At 41.5% G+C, this 13,490-nt stretch overlaps 1 protein-coding gene across 14 annotated transcripts in view; it reads left to right on the top strand.

Annotated features, from left to right (window-relative positions):
- Positions 1-13,490, top strand: part of ZNF532 (zinc finger protein 532) — a 97,109-nt gene that overhangs the window by 58,146 nt on the left and 25,473 nt on the right. For 13 of the 14 annotated variants that reach the window (XM_074339890.2, XM_019729288.3, XM_074339886.2 and 10 more), the window contains 3 exons: positions 334-515; positions 4,809-4,985; positions 10,746-10,908. The exons of the other annotated variant lie outside the window; for it this stretch is intronic. In XM_074339890.2, the coding sequence (XP_074195991.2) occupies positions 334-515; positions 4,809-4,985; positions 10,746-10,908 (522 nt within the window). The remainder of the gene's footprint in view (positions 1-333; positions 516-4,808; positions 4,986-10,745; positions 10,909-13,490) is intronic. 14 annotated transcript variants of the gene reach the window in all.

Below are 13,490 nucleotides of genomic sequence, written 5' to 3' on the forward strand. Positions count from 1 at the left end.
TGATTTGCTTACGGAATTTGCAAGAATACCTCTTCACACTAAACAAAATGTAAGAGTTAACAAAATCGGAACTCTACCTAAAGCCGACATTCTCTTTACATCATACTTTGGGGTGAGCCTGACTACTTAGAACATACGATTTTTATTTTACAGGGTAAGGAATTTTATGTGGAACATGTAACTTGCAAGATTGCTTTTTCCTTGGGCTTAGAGTCAGTTACCGTCGTATTTGAAATGACCGATGTGTAATGATTTTGCGGTTTAACCAAGCTTCTTTGCGTATTAGAAAATGCTTCGTAGGACCAACCCTGTTTCCCCCTTTGGTTTGTTTAGAAGACTTGCTCTATCTGCCAGATGCTGCTTCCTAACCAGTGCAGCTATGCATCCCACCAGAGAATCCATCAGCACAAATCTCCCTACACCTGCCCCGAGTGTGGGGCCATCTGCAGGTCGGTGCACTTCCAGACCCACGTCACCAAGAACTGCCTGCACTACACGCGGAGAGTTGGTTTTCGGTCAGTATATTGTTCACTTCCGTGCCAGTAAAGCTCGTTCACGTAGAACTGCACAGCGTATGGAGTGGTCTGTGCACATAGTGATCAGGGTCGTACAGTGATACCTCGATTAACAGATCCTCTGGGAGCTGAGCTCGTTTGTAGTCGAGTTGATCTGTTTGAATTTTTTAATGTGGTCTTGGCCCTCTGGCCCACCCAAAGCTGAGGGTAAATGGAGCCCATCCTTCCAGGCACAAGTGTGCATGTGGCAAGGTCTGGCTTTGATTGACTGTTAGAGCCTTTCTTTCTGCACCCTTTCGGGCCTACTTTTGTTGTCATGCTCTCTGCATTTTAACCCCTGTAACCATCCCATGCATTTCTATACCTCTTAATGCTTCCTCTCCTTTAATCAAAACAAAGGGTGCAATGGTTCCTTATTTTTATTTTGTCATGTTGAAGGATTGGGTGTATCTTCTTTCCTAACATTGCTATTTGTGGAAGAGCCTTCTCCGCCAGATAACCTTCCTTTATTCCTTCTTCTCCTTTACCTGAGTTCAGCCTTCTCCCCCATCTCCACACATCTCGACTAGGATCTCTTTCACTGCCCCCTTAAGATGCTTAGATGTGTCTTTTACAACATCTGCCAAATCTAACGTTAGTTTAGCTAATACTGAAGGATGATGGATTTGAACTTGATCCTTTGTGACCTTCTGAAATGCATTCCTGTGCCTTTTATATTTTGACCCAATGAAGGCCCACCAAGAAAATCTGTCATTGATAACACAGTATCTTTGTTAATTGAGGTATTACTGTATTGTGTGTTTATCTTAAACTTAAGTGTTTGGTTGCCTGGTATCTTTAATGTTAGATTGTTCATATACATTATTATTTTTTTTAAGTTGTAATAGAGTTATGTTTTATAAAAATGAAGTCCAGGTGGTATGATTTCACAGTTTTATTTCAGTTAAATTTAGGTTCTGGCATCACCGATTCCTAGGTGGCTCTGTCCATTTTTCTAACACTCAGAGAGACTTACTTCACATTTTTATCTCATACCTCCAAACCTGTGATGCACAAACGTTTCGTGGATTGGAATCTACCCTGCTAGAAAACCTTTTGGTTTGGAAGTTAAGAAACCAGAGTTTTTGGTACCAGTTCTGCCACCAATTCTGTGGTAATTCATGTATTCTCTCTGTGCCGTGGTGCCCTGTCTATAAAATGGGTGTGATGCTAGCTAGACTCCATCTCCACTGGGATGTTGGAGAGTAAAAACGGGACACTCAAAATGCATGCTAAGTGCTGGGGGGGCAGGGTGGGTGGGAGTTACACACTGAAGGTGCTCTAGATGCCATATACAAAATCTATACACAGTTATGTTTTGGTTCTTTCCCCATGTTTTGAAACGGTCATTACTGGATTCTTTGTTTAATGATGGAAAGCAGTTCTACAACATGTTCTGAATGATGTTCTTTTAATGGATGCCAGACTTTCCTCCGATGTTTAGTTTACTTTTCTAGTATAAGGAAAGGAGACTTAGGCTGGCAGGAATAAAGGAAGTAAGACTTCTATAATTCTAGCTATCCCTGGTATCTTTCCTAAATTAAAATAGAGGCTCTGCTGGCAGGCCAAAAGTACTTAGCTCGTTTGGAAAACCCACCCCCTGCTTTTTCCTTTTGTTCCCCCCATTCACAGAGTTGCTTAAAATTTGGGGTTTTGAATTTTTACTAAAATTGTTGTGTTTAGTATAGATTTTTTCCCCTGGACATGAGGCTTATAAGAACAGTAAAAATACTATGTTTGTATTTTCTGAAGTTTAGTTCATGGTTACCTCTTTTGATGATGTAAAATTGTTTGACCTTAGCTTTTTTCTCGCTGTTTCAGATAATGGTCCAGCCTAATATTTGACAGAGGCTTAGCAGGCCCTCGCCTTCTATGTTTTCCTCTCCTTTTTGGGACTCTAGATGTTTTCTTTCTTTCTTTCTTTTTTTTTTAGGCAGATGAGTCTTCTGACACGGCTCCCATGTCTTACGCTGTCTCTTCTTGATTCACTGTGCCTCCTTTTTTCTCTCTTCTTGATCACGTTGCATCTCCCAAACATTCAGGGCGTCATTTCTAGCTTCTGGTTGATTTGGTAAAAGTAAAGTATTTATCTGAATTTTCCTGCTTCTCAATCCATTGGATCTGCATCTAGAAAGCAGAATTAGAGGATTGTATACTGTAAACATTTTCTTACATGAAAAAGTACAGAGAAAGTTGATTGGGTACCCAGAACACAAAGGACTTGAGGTGGGTTAAACATGCGTTAACAGACTGATTTTTAGTAGCATTCGGATACTGTGTGACCCTTTCAAGCTCTGCCTTCTCTTCGTCTTATTTACGTTCCCTGCTGGCCTCTTGTTGTCCTTGAACCTTTTCTTCCACTTGGATGCAGATACTTTGCAAGTCGCTCTTTTCTTAGTTCTTTTTAATTCTCTTCTTTCTTTCCTTCCATTAAAGAAGTTTTTCCCTTGGCCTCCATTGATGCGACCTTACCTTGCCTCCATCATCAACTGTAGAGATTCTTTAATTTCCAGTTTATTCTCTTCAGGATGATCTCTTCCTCTCAATCCAGGGAACTTCAGAGAATGAACTCTTTGTTCCTTGTTGCCCTTCCTTGGTCTTTTGCCCTTTGAACACCACCTTTCTATCCTTGATGGAAAAAATCTTTTGCTTATCGTTCAGGTATAGAGGACCCTTCTGTTTCATTAGTAACGCATCTATTTTTGTTTTGGGTAATCTTCCTCTTTCATAGGACTCACAGGCTTCTAGGGTTGGGAAGGACTGAAAAATGATCTCATTTTACAAATGAGAAACTGGCCCAGAGAGGATCAGTAATAACCAATTCAAAACAACAGAAGTTCAAGTTAACCCAAAATAATTTCAGTATGTTGGGGTGGCTTTATTGCCTAAAATAAAAGTCGATAGAATAGTGATGCTTTCCTTACTTATTCTCCTTTTGTTTGTAATGTTTTTAATGTATATGCTGCTGAACTTAAGTCATTTAAAATGCTAATGCATTAACAATTTTTATAAAATGCTTGCACAGGTTACCATGGTACACTTTACAGTGCACAGACAATTCAGAGCCACTCCTGTGTGACTTTGGTAGCATCTCCATGGATTCAGAAGGGAGGTTCTAAGAACAGAAGTACCTTAGGTTAAGGCCAAAGTCTCTGAGCACTGCTTCCTGAAAGCAGGCCGTCTCTGCACCTTCCTCCCCCAGGCCAACTCACATTCACACCCAGGAACAAACACATCTGTCCGGTATATTAAAAGTGTAACCCTATAAACTTGAGAGTCTACAGAGCGACTCCCCTCAAATACTAGAGGTGCCAAAAAATGTATACACATGACTTGTATTCATCTTTTGTTATCGGTATATGTCGAGTATTACAATTTTAATACAGTTTTTTTCCTTTTTTAAAATACGTGTACTTTTTTTGGCTCCCTCTGTAGTTTTCAGGTGTGAACAAAGGACAGCTAGGTCATCAAGTGGATGTACTATAAGTATTGCTGAGAGTCCTAGTGTAAGAAAGACGAGGTTGGGGAAAAGTGTAGCTAAGTTGTAAAATTTGTTTCTGTAGGACTAGATTTGAACAAGGAATGAGCTAATTAAATCATTAGAAAGTCAAGAAGAGGTTAGCTAGAGAGGCAATTTATTTAGAGATGTTGATTTTTCACAAGTTTATTAATTCATGTCATTTCTTAAACAGATACAAGTGTGCTTAAGTTGGTTTCCCAGGAGGCAAACAATCCAGGTGGCTGACCTTCTCTATCGAATGGGCCCCCATAAGCTCCAGATACACTAACCCCCTCAGTGTGTACCAGGAAGTGGGCCATGGCCTTGGAGCCACTTTTTCCTGTGCCCCTCCATCGATGCCACATAGGGTTAGATAGTGAAGATTGCTTCCATTGGAAATGCCATTTGGGTAGAGGGGCTGGTGTCAGCATCCAACACGTCGGAGTCACAGGGTCTTCTTGTCTTCCTGGCCTAGCTATGGCCCCGTGAGGCTTTGTTCTCACCAGTCTGGAGTCTAGACATCCATTCCTAGAAACTTGAAAGATGCTTAAAATTAGACCATTTGAGTTTTATTTTTCGTCACGATCTTCCTTCTCCCATCTCTAAATAGGAAAAACACACACACATATTTCCCACAAGCTGTGCGAAACCTGCAAGGGCTATTAAAATGTGTTCATTTTACCCAGTTTATAACACAGTCACGTCGCACACGTTTAATGGTCTCGCGCTAACCACTCTGTTTATTTTTCTAACAGATGTGTGCATTGCAATGTTGTGTACTCTGATGTGGCCGCACTGAAGTCGCACATTCAAGGTTCTCACTGTGAAGTCTTCTACAAGTGTCCTATTTGTCCAATGGCGTTTAAGTCTGCCCCCAGCACACATTCCCACGCCTACACACAGCATCCCGGCATCAAGATAGGAGAGCCAAAGTAAGTCGTGCTGCTTTTGCCTTTTACTCCACTGCTTTCGTAGCGATTTGGAGGAAGGAGTAGCTCAGTGGACTAGACCTGAAGCCAGGACAAGTGACGCCACTGTGCAGCTTCTGAGGCTCGATGAAGTATAGCCCGTAGCGCCCCAAACCTTTCCGGTCTTTCCAGGTGAAGTCTTTGTCCAAAACTGTCGCTTATTCCTTATGCTTTTGTCCTCAATTTTTAGTACACAAGTGAATATTTGTCAATTTTGTTCATAAGGAGACTAACAAGCTCTAGGAAAACTATAAAAACTGTCAATCTTTCCATTTTTCCATAGTTGCATTCTTATAGGAGACACTTTTCGCAGTGACATTGATAAGGTGAAGTCAACTTAAGACACTGGTTATGGAATTTAATTTCATAGCCAGTATATGTTCTTGACTAGTAAAAGTAGATTTCCTTTTTGCCGTAATCTTGCTCTTAATATTGCCCATTTTTAGCTTTTTGTGTCTTTACTAATGAAGCGGTGCCTTGGCAGACAATTATGGGCCGCCTGCCCGCAGTGGAGGCAGCTCAGCAAAGAGGAGAGAGTCGGGGCCCTGAGTCCGAATCCTACCGCCCACCCCCCAGCTGTGTGAATTCGGACTGTCACTCTCCCCTTCTCAAAGTCCGTCTTCTCCCCTGTACAGGGAGGGTAGGCTGATGTCCACGGGTTTGTATAAGGGTTTGTAAAAGGAGATGATGTGCCAGCAGTGCCGAGCGCACGGTCCCTCCATCTGGAACTTGGAGGGCCTCTGTATGTAGCATTAGTCCCTTCCCACGTTACCCCCCACCCCCCACATTCTGTATGCGGACCCTGCACTGGAATAGATGCTTCTAGTCACGTTCATGTTTTTTCCCGTATTTAAGGCAACGTGGAATTTGATAATCATGTGAGGCTAGATTTGCAGCCTCAAATCTATTAGAGTGTTTTTGCCTATAACTCCGTAATCAAGGAAGTATTAGAGAGAAGATTTGCCATATTATATTATCTGGCTTTTATTGTAACATGTAATTGTGGGGCAGTGTTATTGACTAAACACTATCGAAGTGACTCTGTTTGCTAAAAACTATGATAAAATGGAATTTTGTTTTCATAGGACCTTCACTCTGGTCTTTGTAAATCCTCAAAATGAGACAAACTACAAATGAGAGAATCCATATACAACCTGGTGTGTTGACTCCAAAGACTGACGTTAAGCAGTCTTCAATATTTGTGGTAGGGAGGCTTCCAGACACCAACGTAGGGTTTTTCTCCCCATGAATGTAGTTTTTAATATGATGAGTCTTTATTCATATAAAAAAAAGTTTGTTCACTGAAATGTATGAAATCTGGAATATTGTTGTTACCTGGAAATGCGTGGCAGCAAGTGTTTAAAAGGAGCTAAAACATTCCTAAAATTATTAATAGAGTCATGTATAGGAAAACATTATTCCAGTATTTTCTTAACATGTTTTTCACTACAATGGTTCTTTAACAAGTACCAAGCCTAAAGATGGGCATCAATTGCTGATTTAAACTATAGAAACTAAAACAAATTTACAAATGAAACGCAGCAGAATATCCTCATCAGTGATCTTTAAGTCAACAGCACTGATTCAGGGTGACAGCTGGTACGTGGCCGAGTCCAGGCCTCCCCTGCAGCCCGGCAAAAGCGCCAGGGGCTGCCCCTCGGGCCCTGGTTGTCATGTCTGCACCTGGAGCACACTCTTCCCCGCCACCTTTCCCTGCTCAGCCTCCTGTAAGCCCTCCTTCCTGGGCCGTGATGGAAGGCCCTTTGGCCTACATTTGACCCAAAAACTTCCTTTTAACATTAAATCCATCTCTGTTCTGTTTATGTTAGCCCAAAATAAATCACTAGCCCCCACTCCAATGGACCCGTAGGCACTGAACTCTCCTACCGTGTTTCCCCGAAAATAAGACCTACCTGGACAATCAGCTCTAATGCGTCTTTTGGAGCAAAAATTAACATAAGACCCGGTCTTATTTTACTAGTATATAAGACCAGGGCTTATAATATAATATAATACAATTAATATGATATAATACCGGGTCTTACGTTAATTTTTGCTCCAAAAGACGCATTAGAGCTGATTGTCCAGGTAGGTCTTATTTTCGGGGAAACAGGGTGATAGCAGTTTCTTTTGCTGCTTTGTTCCTTTCTTTTATTTGTCACTTCTAAATGTGTATAAGTGGATAAATGAGAACTCCAAAGTTAAGACTTGTGTAAGAGACAGAGTTTTGAACAAGTCCCTAAGAAATGAAAGAGGTGCAAAGTTACAGCAGCAGCTCGGTAGAGGACTTGGGCGGTAGACGAAGCTGAATTTGCACCATGGCCCTGGGATTTACGCGGCATCGGGCACATGCTCGAATCTCTGAGTCTGGGTCCCACCTGTGAAGTGGCGGTGCTGTGAACTCACCTAACGAGGTGTGGGCATTGATGATGCTCGGCATGGTGATTTACACCTAGTTAGCTTCAGCCGGTGGCTATGGAAGACATTTGGGATTTCAGAGCTTAGACTCCTTTATTCATTTGTTTTCATACCCGTGTCGAGTGTAGCACTGTGTTCTGGAGAGTTACGGTTGCGGTAAGTTGGACCTGAGTATGGGTACTTGGTTTTAGCTTTCTGTTTCTTCTTTTCTTCCTTCCTTCCTTCCTCCCTGCCCTCCTCCAGTTTCTTTCCCTGCTTTGTTACAGCCTAGTTACCTTGTCATTCATTGGGTCTTACATCTAGGATTAAGTCAAACATTTGGCTTTGCGATTCCCACACTCCTGGGAACCTAGCATGCTGAATTTCTCACTGTCTCCTCACCATGCCCCGCCCGTGGCCCTTGTAGACTCTGCGTACAAACTGGTCTCACTTCTCTGCCCCACAAGCCCCCTGTGGGTTTCCATTGTCGTTGGAGAGTTTGCTCCATTTTCATATTCTGTCCTTATGTCTGTGAGGTTCCTAGTACCTTTACTTGGGCTTTGTCTTAACATTAGCACCAGTTTTCTTTTTTTAAAAAAATAGTTTCTATCCTCCACAAAAATTGGAAGAACATACTAGAGAATTCTTGCCTTCCCTTCACCCAGATTCCCCAGCTGTCAGCGTTTCCTTTTGCTCCATCATTTCTCTCTCTCTCTCTCTCTCTCTCTCTCTCTCTCTCTCTCTCTCTCCTATTTAGGAATCACGGGGCGTTATGACATAAATATTTGTGTGTGTTCTGCCTCTGCTCCCATAAAGGACACTTACGTATCTCACCACCATCTAGCCTCCCAGTCATGAATCAGTGTCGATTCCATTCCCATCTATTCCAAAGAGCCCATTAAAATGTCTCCAGTGGTTGAGACAATGTCTTTTTAAAATTTCTGGCCCGGAATTCTATCCAGGAGTAGGTTTTACGTTTAATTGTCCTGTCTCATCAGTGGTCTCCCGTCTGGAACAATTGGCTCAGCCTTTCCCCCTCATGTCTTTGGCATCCAACAGACAATACAGGCCTTTCATTCTGAGGATGACCCTCCCTGCCTCTGTCACTGCTTCCTCGTGGCTGGCCTCAGGACATGCACTTTTGGCTGGAATCTTCTCATCGTGTCACATTGGGGACACGCAGTACCTACCTGTACTTGCAATGGTGATATCATTAACCTCCATCATCCAGTCAGACCTCTCCCCTATAAAAGTCACCATTTCCCCTTTATACGTGTTAGCGGTTGGTGGGGCGGAATTCTGCTGTGCTGCTACTATACTAACCTGTTCCCCAGAAAATTGCCTAAGTGAAGAGATTCTCTGCTGCTTTACACTTTCTTTGCTAATAATATTAAGTAAAGGCAACAAATCAAAATAAACAAAACCCTACTCCAAAGGAATGTAGACAAAATGGATAAAATGAACCATGCCATTTTTCGTGAAATAGTTATTGTTGAAAATGTAAGACTAGAATCCTGAGAAAATTCTTAGCCTAGCTAGTAAATCTTAGTTCTTTTCTGGAGGCTATTCTTATTTTCTGATTGCTGTATGCTAATTACAGAAAAATCAAGAAATATAGACAAGCAAAATAATAAAAGGAATACGTATATTCAGCAGAGACGATGACAGTTATATGCCTTCTGTTTCTTTTCTATGCCCTTTAAAAATTGTGGTCACATCATACATACTGTCTTGTTACATATGGTTTTAATTTTCAGGAAAGTCTTTCCACGTCATTGGTATATGTCTGCAACATTATTTAAACAGATTTTTTTTTTTTTTAACATAGCTGCTCTTATTTAATTATTTATATTACTGGACTATTTACAAATCTTAGCTATTTCAAACAGGGAGGAAATGAATATCTTTTCATTTGGTAAATGAAAAGTTAATGATGATACATCATTACTGTACCACGGTTGAGCTGTCTGAAGTCCTGTAAAACTTAGTCAGATCTTAAAAAATACCCACGTCCCAATCAAGGGTGCTTGTGCTATGTGCCAAAGTAATAACATGTCAAAACCTTGTTACAACATGTGTCAATCCAATTAAATTTATAAATCATATGTGGAATGAAAAAAACACCAAGTCAAATCTATAATTTTTTGACAGCGAAATGAGGTGAGGTTTGGAGGTACATGAGAAGTGCTCTGTTAAGAAGACCCCAGGTGGAAAGACAAGTAGATTCAAGAGGCATTCCTTTCTTTAGCTTTTCTGCAGAAATATCAGTTGAAACCTCCATTTTTCCATTTCCTCTTTCCTCTTCAGTCAGTGTTTCTCTGCCAATTCCCTAAGTTGCTTCGTAGGATTCCTTCTGCTATTCTCATCCTTCTTCTAAGGACACACAGGTCTTCTGGGGATTCTGCTAAGAACCGGGACGACCCGGAACGGTCACTGAAGAAAGGGTGACCCACTGTGGGCAGATGTGCTCACAGGTGACCCGTCAAGTTCACTGGAGGTGAAGGTTGTAGAAGGGAGTCTAAGAACTTTCACTGCCCCAGGCGATGCTTGCCTGAGCTTCAGTGGAAGGTGCTAATGGATAGAAAAGATTATGTTCTGAGGGTTCAGATCTGCAGAATTAGCTTAAGGAAGCTGCTTGGTAGTAAATGTTAGGTACGGAAAGGGTTTGTCAAGGACAGAGAGTATTTTAAACCATTGAAAGCACAATGCACATTCCGGTGTTGAAATATGGATTTTCTCTTCTGCCGGGCTTTCTGTGTTAAGAACACATGTTGACATTGAAGTGCAAAACTGCTACTAAGTCTGAAAGAAAACTCGGAGCAAGTAACCGTTTGTGTAGTTACCGGAGCTGAATGGGCCTAGTTAGTTCATTAACCAAAATCTTTTTCAAGTTAGAATAGCACCCTTGAATTGTGTTTCTTGTCTGATGTTAAAAAAGAACCTCAAAAAAGAAAAAGAAAAAAGAAAAACCCAAAAGAATCAAGAGTGCTTTTGCTCAGTTTGCTTCGTGTTAAAGTAACTAACGAGTGAAGACCTTATAAAAATAATGTGTCGGTTGTAGATCTGTAAGTCGCAAAATGGTCATTCTAAGCACGTGTGGTTGGTTGGATGCATCTTTACCCAGGATGTTAAGATCGACCAGCACCTGAGCGATCCCAGTTGCCTTCAAAAGTTTGTTTCAAAGCTAAACTGATTTGTTCTCTTTATCGTGTTTATGTGTTCCCGCTGCTTCTGTCTCCTGAATTCTTGAGGTGAGATGAAAAGCAGTAGTTCCTTTGTCTGGAGAGATGCGGGCTGGCTGACACTCCGTGCGCTTCTCTGTTGTAGAATAATATACAAGTGTTCCATGTGCGACACTGTGTTCACCCTGCAAACCCTGCTGTATCGCCACTTTGACCAACACATCGAAAACCAGAAGGTGTCTGTTTTCAAGTGTCCAGACTGTTCTCTTTTATATGCACAGAAGCAACTCATGATGGACCATATCAAGGTGTGTGCACATCTCTCCTGTCCTTTAAATGAATTGCAGAATCCATTTGTGGGTGATAAAGCAAGGCTGAGCTGCAGGTTACAGGACAGTATGGGTGCTGTGGGGGGATGGGGTGGGTGCTAGTCGCTGGTGAAGAGCAATGACAGCATGCTGACACCCTCAGTTCACTTGACTGAGGGTTGCTGGTTACCCCCGAGGCCTGATCGCGTGCCATGAAAGGTCAGAGCAAAGTAACAAATGCATTCACTGCCATTAAAAGAGTAATGGAGAGTTCTTTTTTCTCTACTTGTGAAAATGATGACTGTGAAATTTACTTCTTTGAGAACTTGGTTTTGTAGAGGAATCAAACAGACAGGGACTCTGGCAAATTGTGTAGTTTGTATAAATATTGGTATATTTAGAAAAATGACAGTTTTCCCTTAAAAATTACTTTAGTTCAGTTTGCATTATAATTGATGCCCCTGGATCTTTCAGTCTTTTTTTGTTTGTTTGTTTTTCTGTCAAGGTTGCATGTAAATTGACTGTGACATGTCCAGGGTACAGCACAGCGTCTGGCATCTGGTGCTGTTCAGTTCCTGAAATGCCTGAATGTCTAAGTTGGCTAACCCACTCCCCAACCCCCAACGGGACCACGTACATCTCTGCACGGCCTTTTATGCTCACTCAGGACAGCTTAGTCCTAGCCTCTTACCTGTCCGCTGTGATAGGTTAAGCAATTTTATTCCTGCGTGATGAGGAGATAATATCCATGCACTCTCAGAGATTAAAGTGATTTCACTTTTTAAAAAGAGAAACAACAGACCCAATATTATCATGAACGCAATCTCTTTTTCTTAGTTTTTCTCTTTTTTAAATATATCACACAAAGTGGTCAGTTTAAAGAGCAAACTAAGTCTCTGAATTAGCCTAGTCTACCTTCATTAAATGAATGGACTGTTAATCTTGGTATTAATATTTCCTGTGTTGAGTGTGTGTGAGCTCACGTGGCGTAACCGCCTATTGCAAAGGACGTCACATGTCTGAGAGTCTCCATGATAGAGGCCAGGGCACGGTGGTGGCAGTGTGGCATTATCAGGTCAGGAAAGTGCGTGGAAGGTGTGTTTCCTCATTCTTACTTTAAGTACAATAAAATCCCCTTAGAGTATCTTAAAGGTTTTCACTAAAATTACAATAACTATCTTGACAATAACTATTTATTTAATGAATGACCAAGCAAAACTAAAAAGTGCTACTAAAAATGTAGGGACATTGGAATTAGACCCAAATATTTTAACATGCTATATACGGGGAGTGCGGAAAGAAGAGTTTTTTCTTAAGAGACTTTTAAGGTAGTTGCTTTGTGACACTCAGCCTCACGTCTGGATATGGGGTCGTATAGAGTTTGTGGTTAGGGTCTTCCTGGTGTTAATGGTGAATTTGGAGGGATACAAGGTTCCAAGAACTAGAGACTGAAGGGGAGTAAAATCCTGTGACTACCAGGAAGGAAGAACGGTTTTTATTCATCTGACCCTTTACAAGGCTCCATGGTAACGGAAACAGTAGGAAAAGGGGCTGCCTCTGCCCCACGCTGCCCTTTATGTATGAAGTAAACTTTCCAGTTACGGTCATTCAAATTATTTATTGTGACTGGAGCTATGGGAAGATCAACTCTAACATAATGAAGCTGTTTCATTTATTAAAAACCATTTGTTTTAAATAAATAATCTTATTTTTACTTAACAATGGGAAAATAAAATGAGTAAGTTAGAAATTCTCACCTTAACACCCATTCCATCGCTCGTCACAGCAGAATCTTTTGCTGCTTTTCTGTAATTTCTCTCGCACAATAAGGTTACCTTATAAAAGAATGCTTTAATACTTTATCCTCTACTTTTTAGTTAGTACATATGTATAATATTTGTCTAGAAACTTAGGGAAAGCTTATTAGAAGATTTTGGCTTTTGTCTTTTGGTGGGGGGAGTTAAATGGTAAAAGTGTGGCTTCTGGTTTGCGAAAGGCCATTTAACACAGAAGCCTGTGCCCTCCATGGTGGAAAAGAAGTGAGAGCCCACTTTCTGGTTGTCAAGACGTCATGTCTCGCCCCCAATTTTCTCTTTGCGAAGGAACGTTGGACATGGCACTCAGGCCCCTTTCTATAGGGTAGACCTGTAACCTCTGCTCATGAGAAAATGATAGAACTTTATTCCCCTCTGGCGTAACACAGGATCGAAGGTTGGCTACTTGGTACTGTTTAGAGAAGACCTTACCTTGAGAAAGTATGGTGGAAAGTACGCTGAAGGGACAGCTGCTCAATCAAACACTCAAGAAGGAACATGGGGCTGGGTCTCTGCAGAGCGGGTCTCTGTGACCTAGGAGGCTTAGATGTGCTCATGCACCTTAGGAAAACGGGTGTCATGTCGTGTCTTTCTGTAGGCTCCGGAACGCAGAGGCTAGCTGCAAGCCTGAATACTGACAAACGGAGAAGGCCCTAGTCAAACATAAATTGTACATTGAGGCATAGACTTTTTTGCTTCTACATGTTTTTCTTTTCCTTTTTCTTTTTTTGGACTCCACACTTCTAGAACACAAACAAAACAAACACC

Source organism: Rhinolophus sinicus, chromosome 4, assembly GCF_057876585.1.
Source record: "Rhinolophus sinicus isolate RSI-liver-muscle chromosome 4, RSI-T2T, whole genome shotgun sequence".
NCBI lineage: Eukaryota > Metazoa > Chordata > Mammalia > Chiroptera > Rhinolophidae > Rhinolophus > Rhinolophus sinicus.